The sequence below is a fragment of the Notolabrus celidotus genome, chromosome 8, assembly GCF_009762535.1.
Source record: "Notolabrus celidotus isolate fNotCel1 chromosome 8, fNotCel1.pri, whole genome shotgun sequence".
Taxonomy (NCBI): domain Eukaryota; kingdom Metazoa; phylum Chordata; class Actinopteri; order Labriformes; family Labridae; genus Notolabrus; species Notolabrus celidotus.
This window is the reverse complement of record NC_048279.1, coordinates 35,188,525-35,202,033: the sequence shown is the minus strand read 5'-3', so window position 1 is coordinate 35,202,033 and position 13,509 is coordinate 35,188,525. Positions and strand designations below refer to the sequence as shown.

Genomic DNA, 13,509 nt, shown 5'->3' with positions numbered 1-13,509 from the left:
AATGGCTCAATAGCGCCCCCTTCAATTTTTCACATTTCAAAAGGTCAGCCCCTCAACACGGTTAAACCTACATGCATGACATTTTTTCCCCCCATATCTATCAGACCAAGACCTACAAAAAAAGTCTCTTAACGTTGTGGTGAAATCCCAACAGGAAGTCGGCCATCTTTTATTTGAAATTCTGACACCCGAATTCGCACGGGTCCGTATTTAAGAGAACTTGCCATAGCCTTTTTTTTCCGATCAGGTCCTCACCAGGCACATTCTGTCGTAAACACATTGACTAATACAAGTTATAAAAAGAAAATTGGGATGTCAATGGGTGTGGGCGTGACAGAGGGTCAAAGTTGGAGCTTTTCTTGGCAATTTGCCAAAAAGTTTAAACCTCAATAACTCTCTTGTGCAGTGTCAGAGCAGGACCAAATCGCTCTTGCATGACAAGTGTGCTGTTCTGAACATATCTATATACTAATATTCACCTATATCTTATAGCACCCCCTATTCGCAACAGGAACTCATGGGTTACTTTGTGACGTATAGCTCCTCCTCTTTTGAACATGTTCTCGTCTAATGTGCTCAGTTAAACTCTTCACACTTTCATGAAGCATCACTGCTCACACTGTGACCTGTCGTTAAGGGGCGTGTCGCATCAAAATTTGATGTCTCGTCATGAAACGGAAACATTTATAGCTCCATCATACAACATTCAATCTCATTCAAATTTCACATTCATGATGAGGGTCCACCCCTTAACACATCTATGGGTCAATTTCTCTAATACAGTCACAGCACCACCTTCTGGAAATAAATGGTACTGACTTTAACATACAATCTCCAATCTCTTCCAAATTGTACATGTTTCATTGCGATCCCAGCCTGAACTCATCTACATATTCAATGACTTATTCTTTTACAAAAAGAGATCAAAACCAAAATCACTTCCATATACTGTACAAAAGTTATTTTCAATTTGGAAGAGTCTCTATAATCTGAGAAGTGTTTCTGTACAAAACGGAGAAGTGTTTCTGTTGTTGAGGTTAAATTGTGGAATGATGCCAGTATACATTTAAAAACTTGTGATTCAGTTTTGGTTTTCAAAAGAATGGTTTACCAAGCAGTTTAAGTAAAGGTCTATCTTATCTTATCCTATCTTATCTTATCTTAAAGGCTATGAGTGTTCATGCTTCACCTGTTTTGTTTTGTTTTTACACTTTGGAAGCTGGTTGCTTAATGAAATGTAAAAATGTAGGAAATGTGAAAATGTAGGCTAGGCTCAATCATCACTCAATACATTACTGTTGCTTTGTGTCTTTACTGCAAAAAATACTGGGTTTTGTTTAGTTTAGTTTTGACCTCCAACATTGGACCTTAATATTTGTGTGTAAAATATGAAAAAGCCATAATACCAGCTCTTTAAGCAGACTGACAGCTAACTGTGGTGCTCTCAGACTCTTACCAACCTGTCTTACACCTGGCACAAAGTTGTGGACATGATAACACAGGTGTTCCTCCTTAGTCATGATGCTTTTGGTGTTTTCTGTGAGGCACTTTGAATTGCCTTGCTGCTGAAACGTGCTATACTGTATATTGACTTGCCTTTTAATAAAAAGCAACTTTAAGTTAAAAAAATAATCCCTTTTTCCTTCTTTCCCAAATCACAGATTCAGGTACGTTCCTTGTATAAACATCATGTTTTCATTTAAAAGGATTATGAGGAAACTGCTAACAATGCATGGCTCTCAATCTTTTTTACCTTTCTGGTCTATTAGTCGTTTTACTGTAATACTAAATAAAGGAAATATCTTTCAATTTGTCCGGGCACATCGTAAAGTACACCTGAAACACCCATTTCAGGAAATACCAAGGCCATTGCCGGATTTTATTTTAATGGAAGTCTGCCTCTCCTCCATCCTATGAGGGTTAGGTCAGGGATGCTCTTTATTCTAGTAGACTAGAAAGGATTAGACATACTCTGTGCAGATCCTAAAAACATTATTTTTTAAAGGTGACATATCATGCAAAATTGACTTTTTAATGGTTCTTTACCTGAAATGTGTGTCCCTGTCTACAAACCCCCTGAAAATGAAAAAAATCCATTCTGTCCCTGTTCTGATTTCTCCACCTTTCTGTAAATGTGTGCTGAAACCAGCCGTTTCAGTTTTCCATGTTTTTGTTACGTCACAACGCCATCCGGTCTGTAACAGGAAGTCAGAGCTCGGAGCTTGTTCAGCCCATAGACTGTATAAAATACAACTCAACCCCTCCTCCGTTTTTCATTCCCTGCACACACGTGTGCTAACAAGGAGCTTAGGAGGGAGGCATGCTAGTTGTAGGCTGTCTTAATAAACACAAAGGTCGCTTTGACTCCCCACGTCTGCAGATTTGAAGATCTAGTGGATGATTTTTATTTATCATGGAAAAATGCTAGCGCTAGTTAGCATAGCCACATAGCTATATGTTGGTAGCTGTGTACCAAGACACACGTCGACATACTGACAAATAAAACAACAAGAAACACTAAATCTGTGACCAATGGTTCAGAAAGGTCTGGCTGCAGGCGCCTCTCCATCAGGATCAGATTCTGGATCAGATTCAGAGGGTTGAAGTAACGCAGGTCTGTGAGCAGCCAACATGTAAACATTAGATTAACGTGCTGGACAGCCGAGGCCACACCCACTTCCTGAGGGGGCGTGGTCAGAGAGCTCATTCTCATTTAAAGGCACAGACACAGAAAACAGCCTGTTCTGAGCAGGGCTGAAAAAGAGGGGTTTACAGGCAGACCAAAATCTGATTTCAAAGTGTTTTTATGAGCAATAAACTTTAAAGACATGTTTTGGTGACCTCTTAGACCAATATATATTGATGAAAAAGAGCAGAATATGTCACCTTTAAATATGGCAGCCTTTCTTTGAATTCATAAAAAACCTGTAGTTCAAAGATCCACCTCAATAAAGCTTGTTGCAGATTTTGCATTTTTTCTATATTTTTCCTTTATCTTCATCCTTTTGAGGCTTTAAATCCGTTCTGTAGCACAACACCTATATTCAAAGAACAACATGTTCTGTAGATTATGGCCGCCCTCCTGAGAAGTACTGCCCTCCAGATCGGCTTCTGTGCCTTCACCCAGAAGGCAGTTCCCCAGCCCCCTGGCCGTCCCCCAGAACTGTATCTGCCACCAGTCCCAGTAGAGCACCATCTGCAACCAGTTCCTTGCAGGTAGGCCCTGCTGACACCAGTTCCATGTCCCCCTGATAGCTCTCCTGAAAAGTCCTACCCGCCAGGTCAGCTCCCTCAGCAGCCCTCCTGGAAAGTCCTGCCATCAAGGTCAGCCCCCTGGCAGACCTCCAAAGATGGTTAGGCCACAAGGTCAGCCTCCTTACCTTCTCAACAAACTGTATCTGCCACCAGTCCACGCAGAGCACCATCTACAGCCAGATCCTTTATGGGAGACCCTGCTGACACCAGTTACCCAGCACCCGGGCCGCGAGAGCAGTCAGACCGAAGGACCCAACCTGCTGCGGGAGACCCAGGCCAGGGGACAAGCCGGGGACCCAGACCGGAAGCAAACAGGTACCGCCGGAGCACCCAAGGCGACCCCCAGGTCACCCAGCAGGAGGAAAGGGGGGCGAGGGGGGAGAGATCCCTAAGCCCCCCCAAGGGACCACCCCACAATACCGCCCCCACAGCCCCCCAAGACAGAGCCAAAGGAGGGGGCCCAGCACCAGGAGCAGACAGCCTGGCAGACGGGCAGGACCAGGACCAGAGCCCGCCAGCCGGCGTGCCGGAGCGGGGGGAAGGGCGGAGGCGGCAGGGCCAATCCCCCCAGACGGGCCGACCACTCACGCCCCGCGACTGATGGACCAGGCCGCGGGGCATGGAGGGACACCCCAATGGCCGCCGTAGTAACACCCCCCCAGCTGCGCGCCACCCCTCCCCCAAAGAGGACCGCGAGGGAACCCCCGGGAAACCTGGCCCCGAGGGCGACGCGGACCAGGCCCCCACAGGGGAGGGGGCAGCAGGGGGATGAAGGGTGACAGGGACACCAGCCACCCACCCAGCCCCGATGGACCCCCAACGAGTAGGGCCGAGCCAAACACTAAGGCCCCGCCAAACCTGAACTGTGTATGTGTCATATGATTTGAATTTTGTGAGGTGGATTAAAATAGGGGGGGCAGGAAGGGAGGCGGGAGAGAGGGGGGAGAGCCGTAGTGCACTACTGCATCACAATCCGCCGCCCGTCCCCCCCCCCCCCCCCGTATAAAACCAGCCCCCCCCAACCCTATATCTTTACCTATATCAGTATCTCGTGAGGTGCATTAAAATAGGGGGGTGGAAGGGAGGCAGGAGAGGGGGGGGGGGGAGCCTCGGTGCACTAATGCCCCATCATCTGCCCCTCCCCCCTGTATAAAACCCGCCCACCCATCAGCACCCCCAACCCTATTGTCTTTTCTTTTTTTATTTTTTTTTTATTTTTTGTCCAACTGATCTAGTGTAGTGCGTTAAAAGAGGCAGGGCCCGTCTGCGGCAAGCCCACTTCAGGGGGCCCTAGGGCGGTGGCACTCCAGCAGTCCCCGACCCCCCCAGCCCCACCCACCAGCCCCACCCACCAGCCCCTCCTACCCGCGATGGACAAGGCCCACAGCCGCCCGGCAGGGCGTGGCACCCGACCCGAGATCCCCCCCAGTATCCCACAGGGAGGCAGGGAGCCCAAAGCCAGGGAGGGGAACCCGGCACCACGTGATGCCCCAATCCAACCCCCGCCGCAGGCCGCATGGGCAGAGTAGGCGCAGCCGGCAAGAGGAGGGCCAAAACCAACCGGGGAGACCAGAAGGGAAAGGCAGGCCAATGAATGGACCCTTCCACTCCATGGAGATATGTGTCTGTTGTATCTTGAATACAGTTGGTGCATTTGTCTGTTTCTGATAATCCCATTTTGTGTAGTTTTGCCACAGTGTAGTGTGTCCTATGGATGGTTTTATACTGGATAAGTTGTAAGTTTTTGCTAATGCTTTTATTGAAGTTGTATATACAGATTCGATTCCAGAAGTCACAGTTAGTTGTTATTGAGAGATCTGACTCCCATTTTGATATCGGTAATGACACCGAGGTGTCGGACAGGTTTAAGATTGCATATATTTTTGACATGCTCTTTTTTTTTGCTTAAGATATTTAAGATTCTCTCAATTGGAATGGGGTCATCCGGCGAGTTAACAATGCTATTTAGGATTGGGGTCACTATAGATTGTAGTTGTATGTATTCTAAAAAGTTGGGGGTGATACTAAATTTCTGGACTAGTTTGGTGAGGCTGATGAGAGTGTTTTCCTCTGTAATGTGCTGAAGGTGCGTGATGCCCTTTTTCACCCAGTTGGGGAAGTGGAGTGGTTTCTTTTTAATAGAGACATCAGGGTTTTTCCAGATGGGAGAGCGGAGGGATGGGGCAATTTGTTGAGACTTTGTGATTTTAACAGCTTTCCACCAAGCTTTGAGGGTCGTTGCTATTGTTATACTTTTGAAACACTGGTGTTGTTTTATATTTTGTGTGATAAATGGAAGGTCGGCTAGTTGAAGGTCCCCACAGAGTGCTTGTTTTGTATCAAGCCAGGAGGAATTACATTTTCTGTGCCATTGTATCAAATATTTCAATTGGCTTGATAGATGGTAAAGCTCAAAGTCCGGAGATTCAAGTCCGCCTTGGGCTTTGGGTTTTTGGAGAGTAGTAAGTTTTATTCTTGGTGTTTTATTTTTCCAGTAGAATTTGGTTATTGCAGAGTTAATTGCTTTGAACCAGGAGTTATTTGGTGTGACTGGAATCATTGTGAATAAATAATTGATTTTAGGAAGGATAGACATTTTTACTGATGATATTCTTTCTAATAGTGATAAAGGGAGGTTAGACCAACGGCGTAGGTCCTGTTCGACTGTTAGTAGGAGAGGTGAGAAGTTTAGATTAAACAAATCAGACAGTTTGGGGGAGATATTAATGCCCAAGTATTTGATATTCCCTGTTCTGAGTTGGTGATTGGAAGCTAGTGCTGATACTTTTTTTTCTTCTAATTTGTTTGGTAAGATTGTGGACTTAGACCAGTTAACAGAGTATCCGGATTTTTTTGAAAATGATGCGATTATATGAAAGCATTTTGGGAGGGAGGATTGGGGGTCTTTTAATAGGAGTAGTATGTCATCTGCGTAAAGAATTATTTTATGTTCTGTTGTAGATGTTTGGAAACCTCTTATATTTCTATTTTCTCTAATTGAAGCTGCAAGTGGTTCGATGAATAGTGCAAAGAGGGAAGGAGAGAGTGGGCATCCTTGTCTAGTACCATTGTGCAGGGGGAAGTTTTTTTAAATGAACCCATTAGTGGAAACAGTGGCCATTGGTGAAGTGTAAAGTGCTCTAATCCATCCTATAAATGTCTCTTTGAATCCAAATTTTTTTAGAGTTAGGAATAAGAATGTCCAGTTGACTTTGTCAAAAGCTTTCTCAGCATCTAATGATAATATTACACTTCCTGTGTCTTTTTGTTGTGATAATTGCATTAGGTTAAATAGCTTCCTGGTGTTGTCAGATGATTGACGTCCTTTAATAAAACCAGTTTGGTCGGGGTGGATGAGGGATGGGATAACACCTTCAATTCTGGATGCGAGTACTTTACTAAAAATTTTAATGTCTGTGTTAATGAGTGATAAAGGGCGGTAGCTGGATGGGCTAGTTGGGTCTTTGTCTGGTTTTAAAAGTACAGTTATCATTGCTGTGTTCATAGTTGAAGGAATTATGGCTGAAGTTGTGAGTTCTGTAATCATACGGATAAAGAGCAGAGATATGGTTTCCCAAAAGTGTGCAGACGTGTGCAGGGAATGAAAAACGGAGGAGGGGTTGAGTTGTATTTTATACAGTCTATGGGCTGAACAAGCTCCGAGCTCTGACTTCCTGTTACAGACCGGATGTCGTTGTGACGTATGAAAAACAGTGAAAACTGAAATGGCTGGTTTCAGCACACATTTACAGAAAGGTGTAGAAATCAGAACAGGGGCAGAATGGATTCTTTTACTTTTTCAGGGGGTTTGTAGACAGGGACACATATTTCAGGTAGAGAACCATTAAAAAATCAATTTTGCATAATATGTCACCTTTAAAGGTGGAAAAAGTTCTGACATGATTTATCTTGGTCTGACTTTTTTTACAGCACAAAACCTGGCACTCTAACAGGGGTGTGTAGACTTTTGATATTCACTGTATATCAACCTTTGAATAGGCTATTCAAAGCTTACATCTTACACCTTCATATCTTGTTGGATAGAATTGTTAATCCTTACTGTGCAAAAGCAATGACAGAGCACCTTCAATGAGAACTTCACACCTTTATTCACACTGAGGTGGTAAAGAGGAAGAATACAGAAGAAGGCAGAGGAAAAAGAAACCTGCAGGTTTGCATGCCATGTGGTTTTGGCTTTTGACGTTTGGTGAAAGATGCTCTATTTTGAGCTGTTCATGTAATCATTAAAAGGTTTTAAGAGCCAGTAAACTCAGACACTTTGTTGTTATCAAGTGCTACAAAGGATTCTTCTTCATTACCCCATCGCAGCAGAGTGAATGAAAGCGTCTCCCCATTAGGAGATGCATGACACTTTGTAATTTGAATCTCCAGATACAGGATCTGTATGCATTGTCCTGTTAATTACATCAATCTAACCTTTACTATGTTCCTTTTTACACATTTGCCTTTGAAGGTGACCTTCGGTGTTTTGAAAGGCGCCTAGAAATAAAATGTAATATTATTACTTTTATATTATTGTCAGGATCTAATGTTGATACCCCTCCTCTGTTCTTTTAGTGATAAAATACAAGAGGTGTTAACAGGAAGTGGTTTAGACAAGCAGGCTGGTCTGTTTCTGTGGGTTTGGTTAAGGTTGGTTTTCAGGGTTGTTTGCCTTAACTGATGATCATACGAGCAGTCAGCCATGAAGAGCATGCAACGGAAAGACCATGTCTTAATTCTGGGTAAGGCAGATATTCCAAAATGTAATATTTTTGCAGTTTTATAGAAGTTCAGCTGTTTTATCACTCTCTACAGAGAGAAAGTTCATTTGAATGTAAAAAGTAACAACAGAACAAACAGGTCAAATTCTATTTCTGCATTTTTCAAAGTGGTGACTCTAATGAGACTCATCTCGTTCTTCTCTCCTCTAGCCTGTCTGCTCTTGACCTTTTCTTCGCCTGTTGCAGGTCAGTCCATGATCTCGTGTGATTCCTAAATTCCTTCTCTTTTAAATGTCCTAATCTGTTTAGATTTTTTATTTCTTAGTTTTGTGTTTATAGTCATTTCCTGATTTGTTCAAGTTTTAATTAATTGTTCTTCCAGTCATTCTTGTGCTTTTGTCTTGTGGGGTTTTGTTGTATTTTTTCAGTGGTACCCCTGGACTTTAAAGAAAGTATGATATGTTTGTCTCCAGTTTTTTGGGGGTTAATTGAACGTAAAATGTTTTTGTCTATATTTTGGGTCCTTCTCCTTTTGTTGAAGTCTAATTCATGACAGAATGAACTGACCAAACATGGACCAAGCAGTCCAGTTTAAGGCCCCTGGCCCCAAAAATTGTCAGCCAATGCCCAGCAGCACAGAGAGCTGTCTGGGAGAGCACCATCTGCCACTACTTCCGGCAGAGTGCAGTCTGCCACCAGTTCCATTTCCTTGCTCTGAAGCACTGCTGACACAAGTTCAGAAGGACAACCCCTGCCCCGGCTCCACAGTCATCTCAGAGGCCGACACCTGCCACAGCTACACAATTGGCTCCTTGACCTACACCTGTCCCAGCACTCTTGAGACCTGAAAGAATTTTTGCCTGCCAGGTCGGCCCCTGGCCGACCACCTAAGATGTCAAGGTCACTAGGGGGTAGAGTCGGTCGTCTATCAATCGGAAGGTTGGCGGTTCGATCCCAGCTCCGGCAGTAACATGCCGAAGTGTCCTTAAGCAAGACACTGAACCCCGAATTGCTCCCTCTGTTGTTCAGAGGTGTGTGAATGTGTACGAATGAGATTAGTTAACACTGATGGTCCCTTACTGTAGCAGCCTCTACCATCAGTCAGTGAATGGGTATGAATGGGTGAATGTGACGAGTAGTGTAAAAGCGCTTTGAGTGGTCAGAAAGACTAGAAAAGGGCTATATAAGTACAAGTCCATTTACCATTTACCATTTACCAGGTCGGCCCCCTGGCCGACCACCTAAGATGTCAAGGTCACCAGGTCGGCCCCATACCTTCTCTACAAACTGTACCTGCCACCAGTCCCCCAGAGCGCCATCTGCAACCAGTTCCTCGGCCCCCTGGCTGCCCTTCTAAAAAGTCTGGGCCACCAGGTCGGCCTCTGTGTCTTCTCCCAGAACTGTATGTCATGTATGGTCGACCCCCAAACTCTGGGTCTAACCTTCAGATAAAGAAAGTTTCTGCTGTGTTCTTTGTTCAGGTGTTGAGGTCAGACTGACTGGATCTGTGTCTAGTTGCTCTGGAAGAGTTGAGATCCTCTACAGGGGTAAGTGGGGAACAGTCTGTGATGATGAATGGGACTTGCTGGATGCTGAGGTGGTGTGCAGACAGTTGAGCTGTGGGGAGGCACTGGAAGCTCCTACAGGATCCTTTTTTGGTCCAGGACAGGGTCCAATCTGGCTGGCTAATTTGGCCTGTTCAGGAAGTGAAAGGTCTTTAACGGAGTGTAACGCAGAGGGTTGGGGAGCCATGACTGTGACCACAGACAGGATGCTGGTGTGATCTGTTCAGGTAAGAAATGTTTTGAACTCCTTTTATAATCTATGCTTTTATAAAATTCAGGATCATAACAGCCTGTTTGACAAACTGCTGGGCCAAAAGACACATGGCTGAGTTTAATTAGATATGAAGTTTGTACAGTCAGTGAGTGGTTGTAATGACACTTTATTTCAACTAAGAAAAAAAACCAATTAGCGCATATAAAGGAAAAACAAACTGTGATCTTTGTTCAGGTGTTGAGGTCAGACTGACTGGATCTGAGTTTAGATGCTCTGGAAGAGTTGAGTTCCTCTCCAGGGGTATCTGGGGAACAGTCTGGGATGATGGATGGGACTTGCAGGATGCTGAGGTGGTGTGCCAACAGTTGAACTGTGGGGAGGCACTGAATGCTACAGGAGGATCCTTTTTTGGTCCAGGACAGGGTCCAATCTGGCTGGCAAGTTTGGCCTGTACAGGAGGTGAAAGGTTTTTAACTGAGTGTGAGCACAGTGGGTTTGGGATACAAAAGTATAACCACAGTGAGGATGCTGGTGTGATCTGTTCAGGTAAGAAATGTTTTGAACTTCTTTTATAATCTATGTTTTTATATGATTCGGGATTATAACAGCCTGTTTGACAAACTGTGTTCTTTGTTCAGGTGATGAGGTCAGACTGACTGGATCTGAGTCTAGTTGCTCTGGAAGAGTTGAGATCCTCTACGATGGTACCTGGGGAACAGTCTGTGATAATGGATGGGACTTGCAGGATGCTGAGGTGGTGTGCAGGCAGTTGGGCTGTGGGGAGGCACTGGATGCTCCTAAAGGATCCTTTTTTGGTCTAGGACAGGGTACAATCTGGCTGGCTAATTTTGCCTGTACAGGAAACGAAAGGTCTTTAACTGAGTGTGAGCTCAGTGGGGTTGGAAGCCATAAGAGTAACCATAGACAGGATGCTGGTGTGATCTGTTCAGGTAAGAAATGTTTTGAACTTCTTATATAATCTATGCTTTATAAAATTCAGGATTATAACAGCCTGTTTGACAAACTGCTGGGTCAAAAGACACATGACTGAGTCTTACAAAGGTATCCATGAATTCTGCATATAGAAGGCAAACAGTGTTCTTTGTTCAGGTTTTGAGGTCAGACTGGCTGGATCGGAGTCTAGTTGCTCTGGAAGAGTTGAGATCCTTTCCAATGGTGCCTGGGGAACAGTCTGTGATGATGGATGGGACTTGCAGGATGCTGAGGTAGTTTGCAGACAGTTGAACTGTGGGGAGGCACTGGAGGCTCCAAGCGGATCCTCTTTTGGTCCAGGACAGGGCCCAATCATGCGGTATCATTTCGCCTGTTCAGGAAGTGAGAGGACCATAGCTGAGTGTGAGCAAAGCGAGTTTCAGATAAATAACTGTGGACACAGAGATGATGCTGGTGTGATCTGTTCAGGTAAGACATGTTTTGAACTCATTTTATAACCTTTTATTTTATAAAAATGCAGGATTGTAACAGCCTGTTTGACGAACTGCTGGGCCAAAAGACACACAGCTGAGTCTCATCATGTGATTAGATATCAGTCAGTGTTATCAGTGAGTGGCTATTGGGCGCTTTATTTCACCTAATAAAAACAAACACTTGTAAAGCATATTATAGAAAGTGTGTTCTTTGTTCAGGTGTTGAGGTCAGACTGACTGGATCTGAGTCTCCTTGCTCTGGAAGAGTTGAGTTCCTCTACAGGGGTACCTGGGTAACAGTCTGTGATGATGGATGGGACTTGCAGGATTCTGACGTGGTGTGCAGACAGTTGAACTGTGGGGAGGCACTGGAAGCTCCAGGAGGATCCTTTTTTGGTCCGGGACAGGGTCTAATCTGGCCGGTTCATTTCGCCTGTTCAGGAAGTGAAATGTCTTTAACTGAGTGTGAGCACAGAGGGGTTGGGAGCCATGACTGTGACCACAGTGAGGATGCTGGTGTGATCTGTTCAGGTAAGAAATGTTTTGAACTTCTTTTATAATCTATGCCTCTATAAAATGTAGGATCATAACAGCCTGTCTGACAAACTGCTGGGCCAAAAGACACACGGCTGAGTTTAATTAGATATCCATGAAGTTTGCAAAGAAAAGACAAACTGTGTTCTTTGTCTAGGTGTTCGGATTAGACTGACTGGATCTGAGTCTAGTTGCTCTGGAAGAGTTGAGTTCCTCTCCAGTGGTATCTGGGGAAATGTTTGTGATGATGGATGGGACTTGCAGGATGCTCAGGTGGTGTGCAGAGAGTTGAACTGTGGGAAGGCTCTGGATGCTCCAGGAAGATCCTATTTTGGTCCAGGACAGGGTCCAATGTGGCAGATTAATTTTGCCTGTTCAGGAAGTGAAAGATCTTTAACTGAGTGTGAGCGCAGTGGGTTTCGGAAACATAAGTGTGAAAACAGACAGGATGCTGGTGTGATCTGTTCAGGTAAGAAATGTTTTGAACTCCTTATATAATCTATGCTTTTATAAAATTCTGGATTATAACAGCCTGTTTGACAAACTGCTGGGCCAAAAGACACACGGCTGAGTCTGATTAGATATCCATGAAGTCTGTTAAGTCAGTGTTATAAGTGAGCGGCTGTTTTAAAAAAAAAAATCATTTTAAAAACCCCCCAACACTTATAGTGCTTATAAAGGAAAGACGATCTGTGTTCTTTGTTTAGGTGTTGAGGTCAGACTGACTGGATCTGTGTCTAGATGCTCTGGAAGAGTTGAGTTCCTCTACAGGGGTACCTGGGGAACAGTCTGCCATGATGGATGGGACTTGCAGGATGCTGAGGTGGTGTGCAGACAGTTGAACTGTGGGAAGGCACTGGATGCTCCAGGAGGATCCTTCTTTGGTCCAGGACAGGGTCCAATCTGGCTGGATGAAGTGGTCTGTTCAGGAAGTGAAAGGTCTTTAACTGAGTGTGAGCACAGAGGGTTTGGGAAAAATAAGTGTAACCACGGAGAGGATGCTGGTGTGATCTGTTCAGGTAAGAAATGTTTTGAACTTCTTATATAATCTATAAAATAAAATCATGCAATTCTGTTCTTTTTGACATTTTACACAACGTTCCTTCATTTTTGGAATAGGAGTTGTACAATATAAATACACATATGAGGGCTTTAAGCAGGATCTTGAGGTGGATTCGGTGTTGTATGGGGAGCCAGTGGAGGTGCTGAAGGATGGGTGGGATGTGAGCTCTGGAGTGGGAGTGGGTGAGGTTATGAAGGCGGGATGAGGGTTTCTGCAGCATAGGAGGAGAGAGAGGATCTGAGTCATCATATATTGCGGATCTGGAAGAAGGATGTTTTGGTTATGTTTTTGATTTGTGATTTGAAGGAGGGAGTGGGGTCGAGTATGATGCCAAGGTTATGGCCTATTGGGGACTACTTATAGCAACGGTTTCTAATTAGGATATGGAAGATAGGCAGATCAAGTGGTTTAAGGCATCATAGGCTGCTTAAACATGAAGCAAGATAACTGATAAACGATCACTGACAGCCATGCAGTTTTAATAGAGTAAAACCACACCAGTTTAAATGAGCACACACTAGTAGTACATGAGGTGAGGGGGGAATTAAAATGTTTTTAACTTGCTTTTCCCTTCCAGAGCCTCTGCCACAGCCATATACTGTAGCCCGGATCCTGCTGTTCCTGGTAATGGTGTTGGTGGTGCTCTGTGTAGCCTGCAAGACAAGACGACAAGCCAAGCACCTTGGTACAAACTCATCGTACTCATCACAACGCAGTTTCACAATTT

General features: G+C 44.5%; 1 protein-coding gene across 1 annotated transcript in view; it reads left to right on the top strand.

The window, feature by feature from the left end:
• The first annotated feature begins 8,551 nt into the window (after positions 1-8,551).
• LOC117817675 (deleted in malignant brain tumors 1 protein-like) overlaps positions 8,552-13,509 on the top strand; it is a 38,030-nt gene continuing 33,072 nt past the window's right edge. The window contains 10 exon segments of the mRNA XM_034690427.1: positions 8,552-8,804; positions 9,461-9,721; positions 9,724-9,771; positions 9,993-10,319; positions 10,358-10,708; positions 10,869-11,180; positions 11,405-11,716; positions 11,850-12,188; positions 12,427-12,738; positions 13,360-13,467. Coding sequence (XP_034546318.1) covers positions 8,552-8,804; positions 9,461-9,721; positions 9,724-9,771; positions 9,993-10,319; positions 10,358-10,708; positions 10,869-11,180; positions 11,405-11,716; positions 11,850-12,188; positions 12,427-12,738; positions 13,360-13,467 — 2,623 coding nt within the window.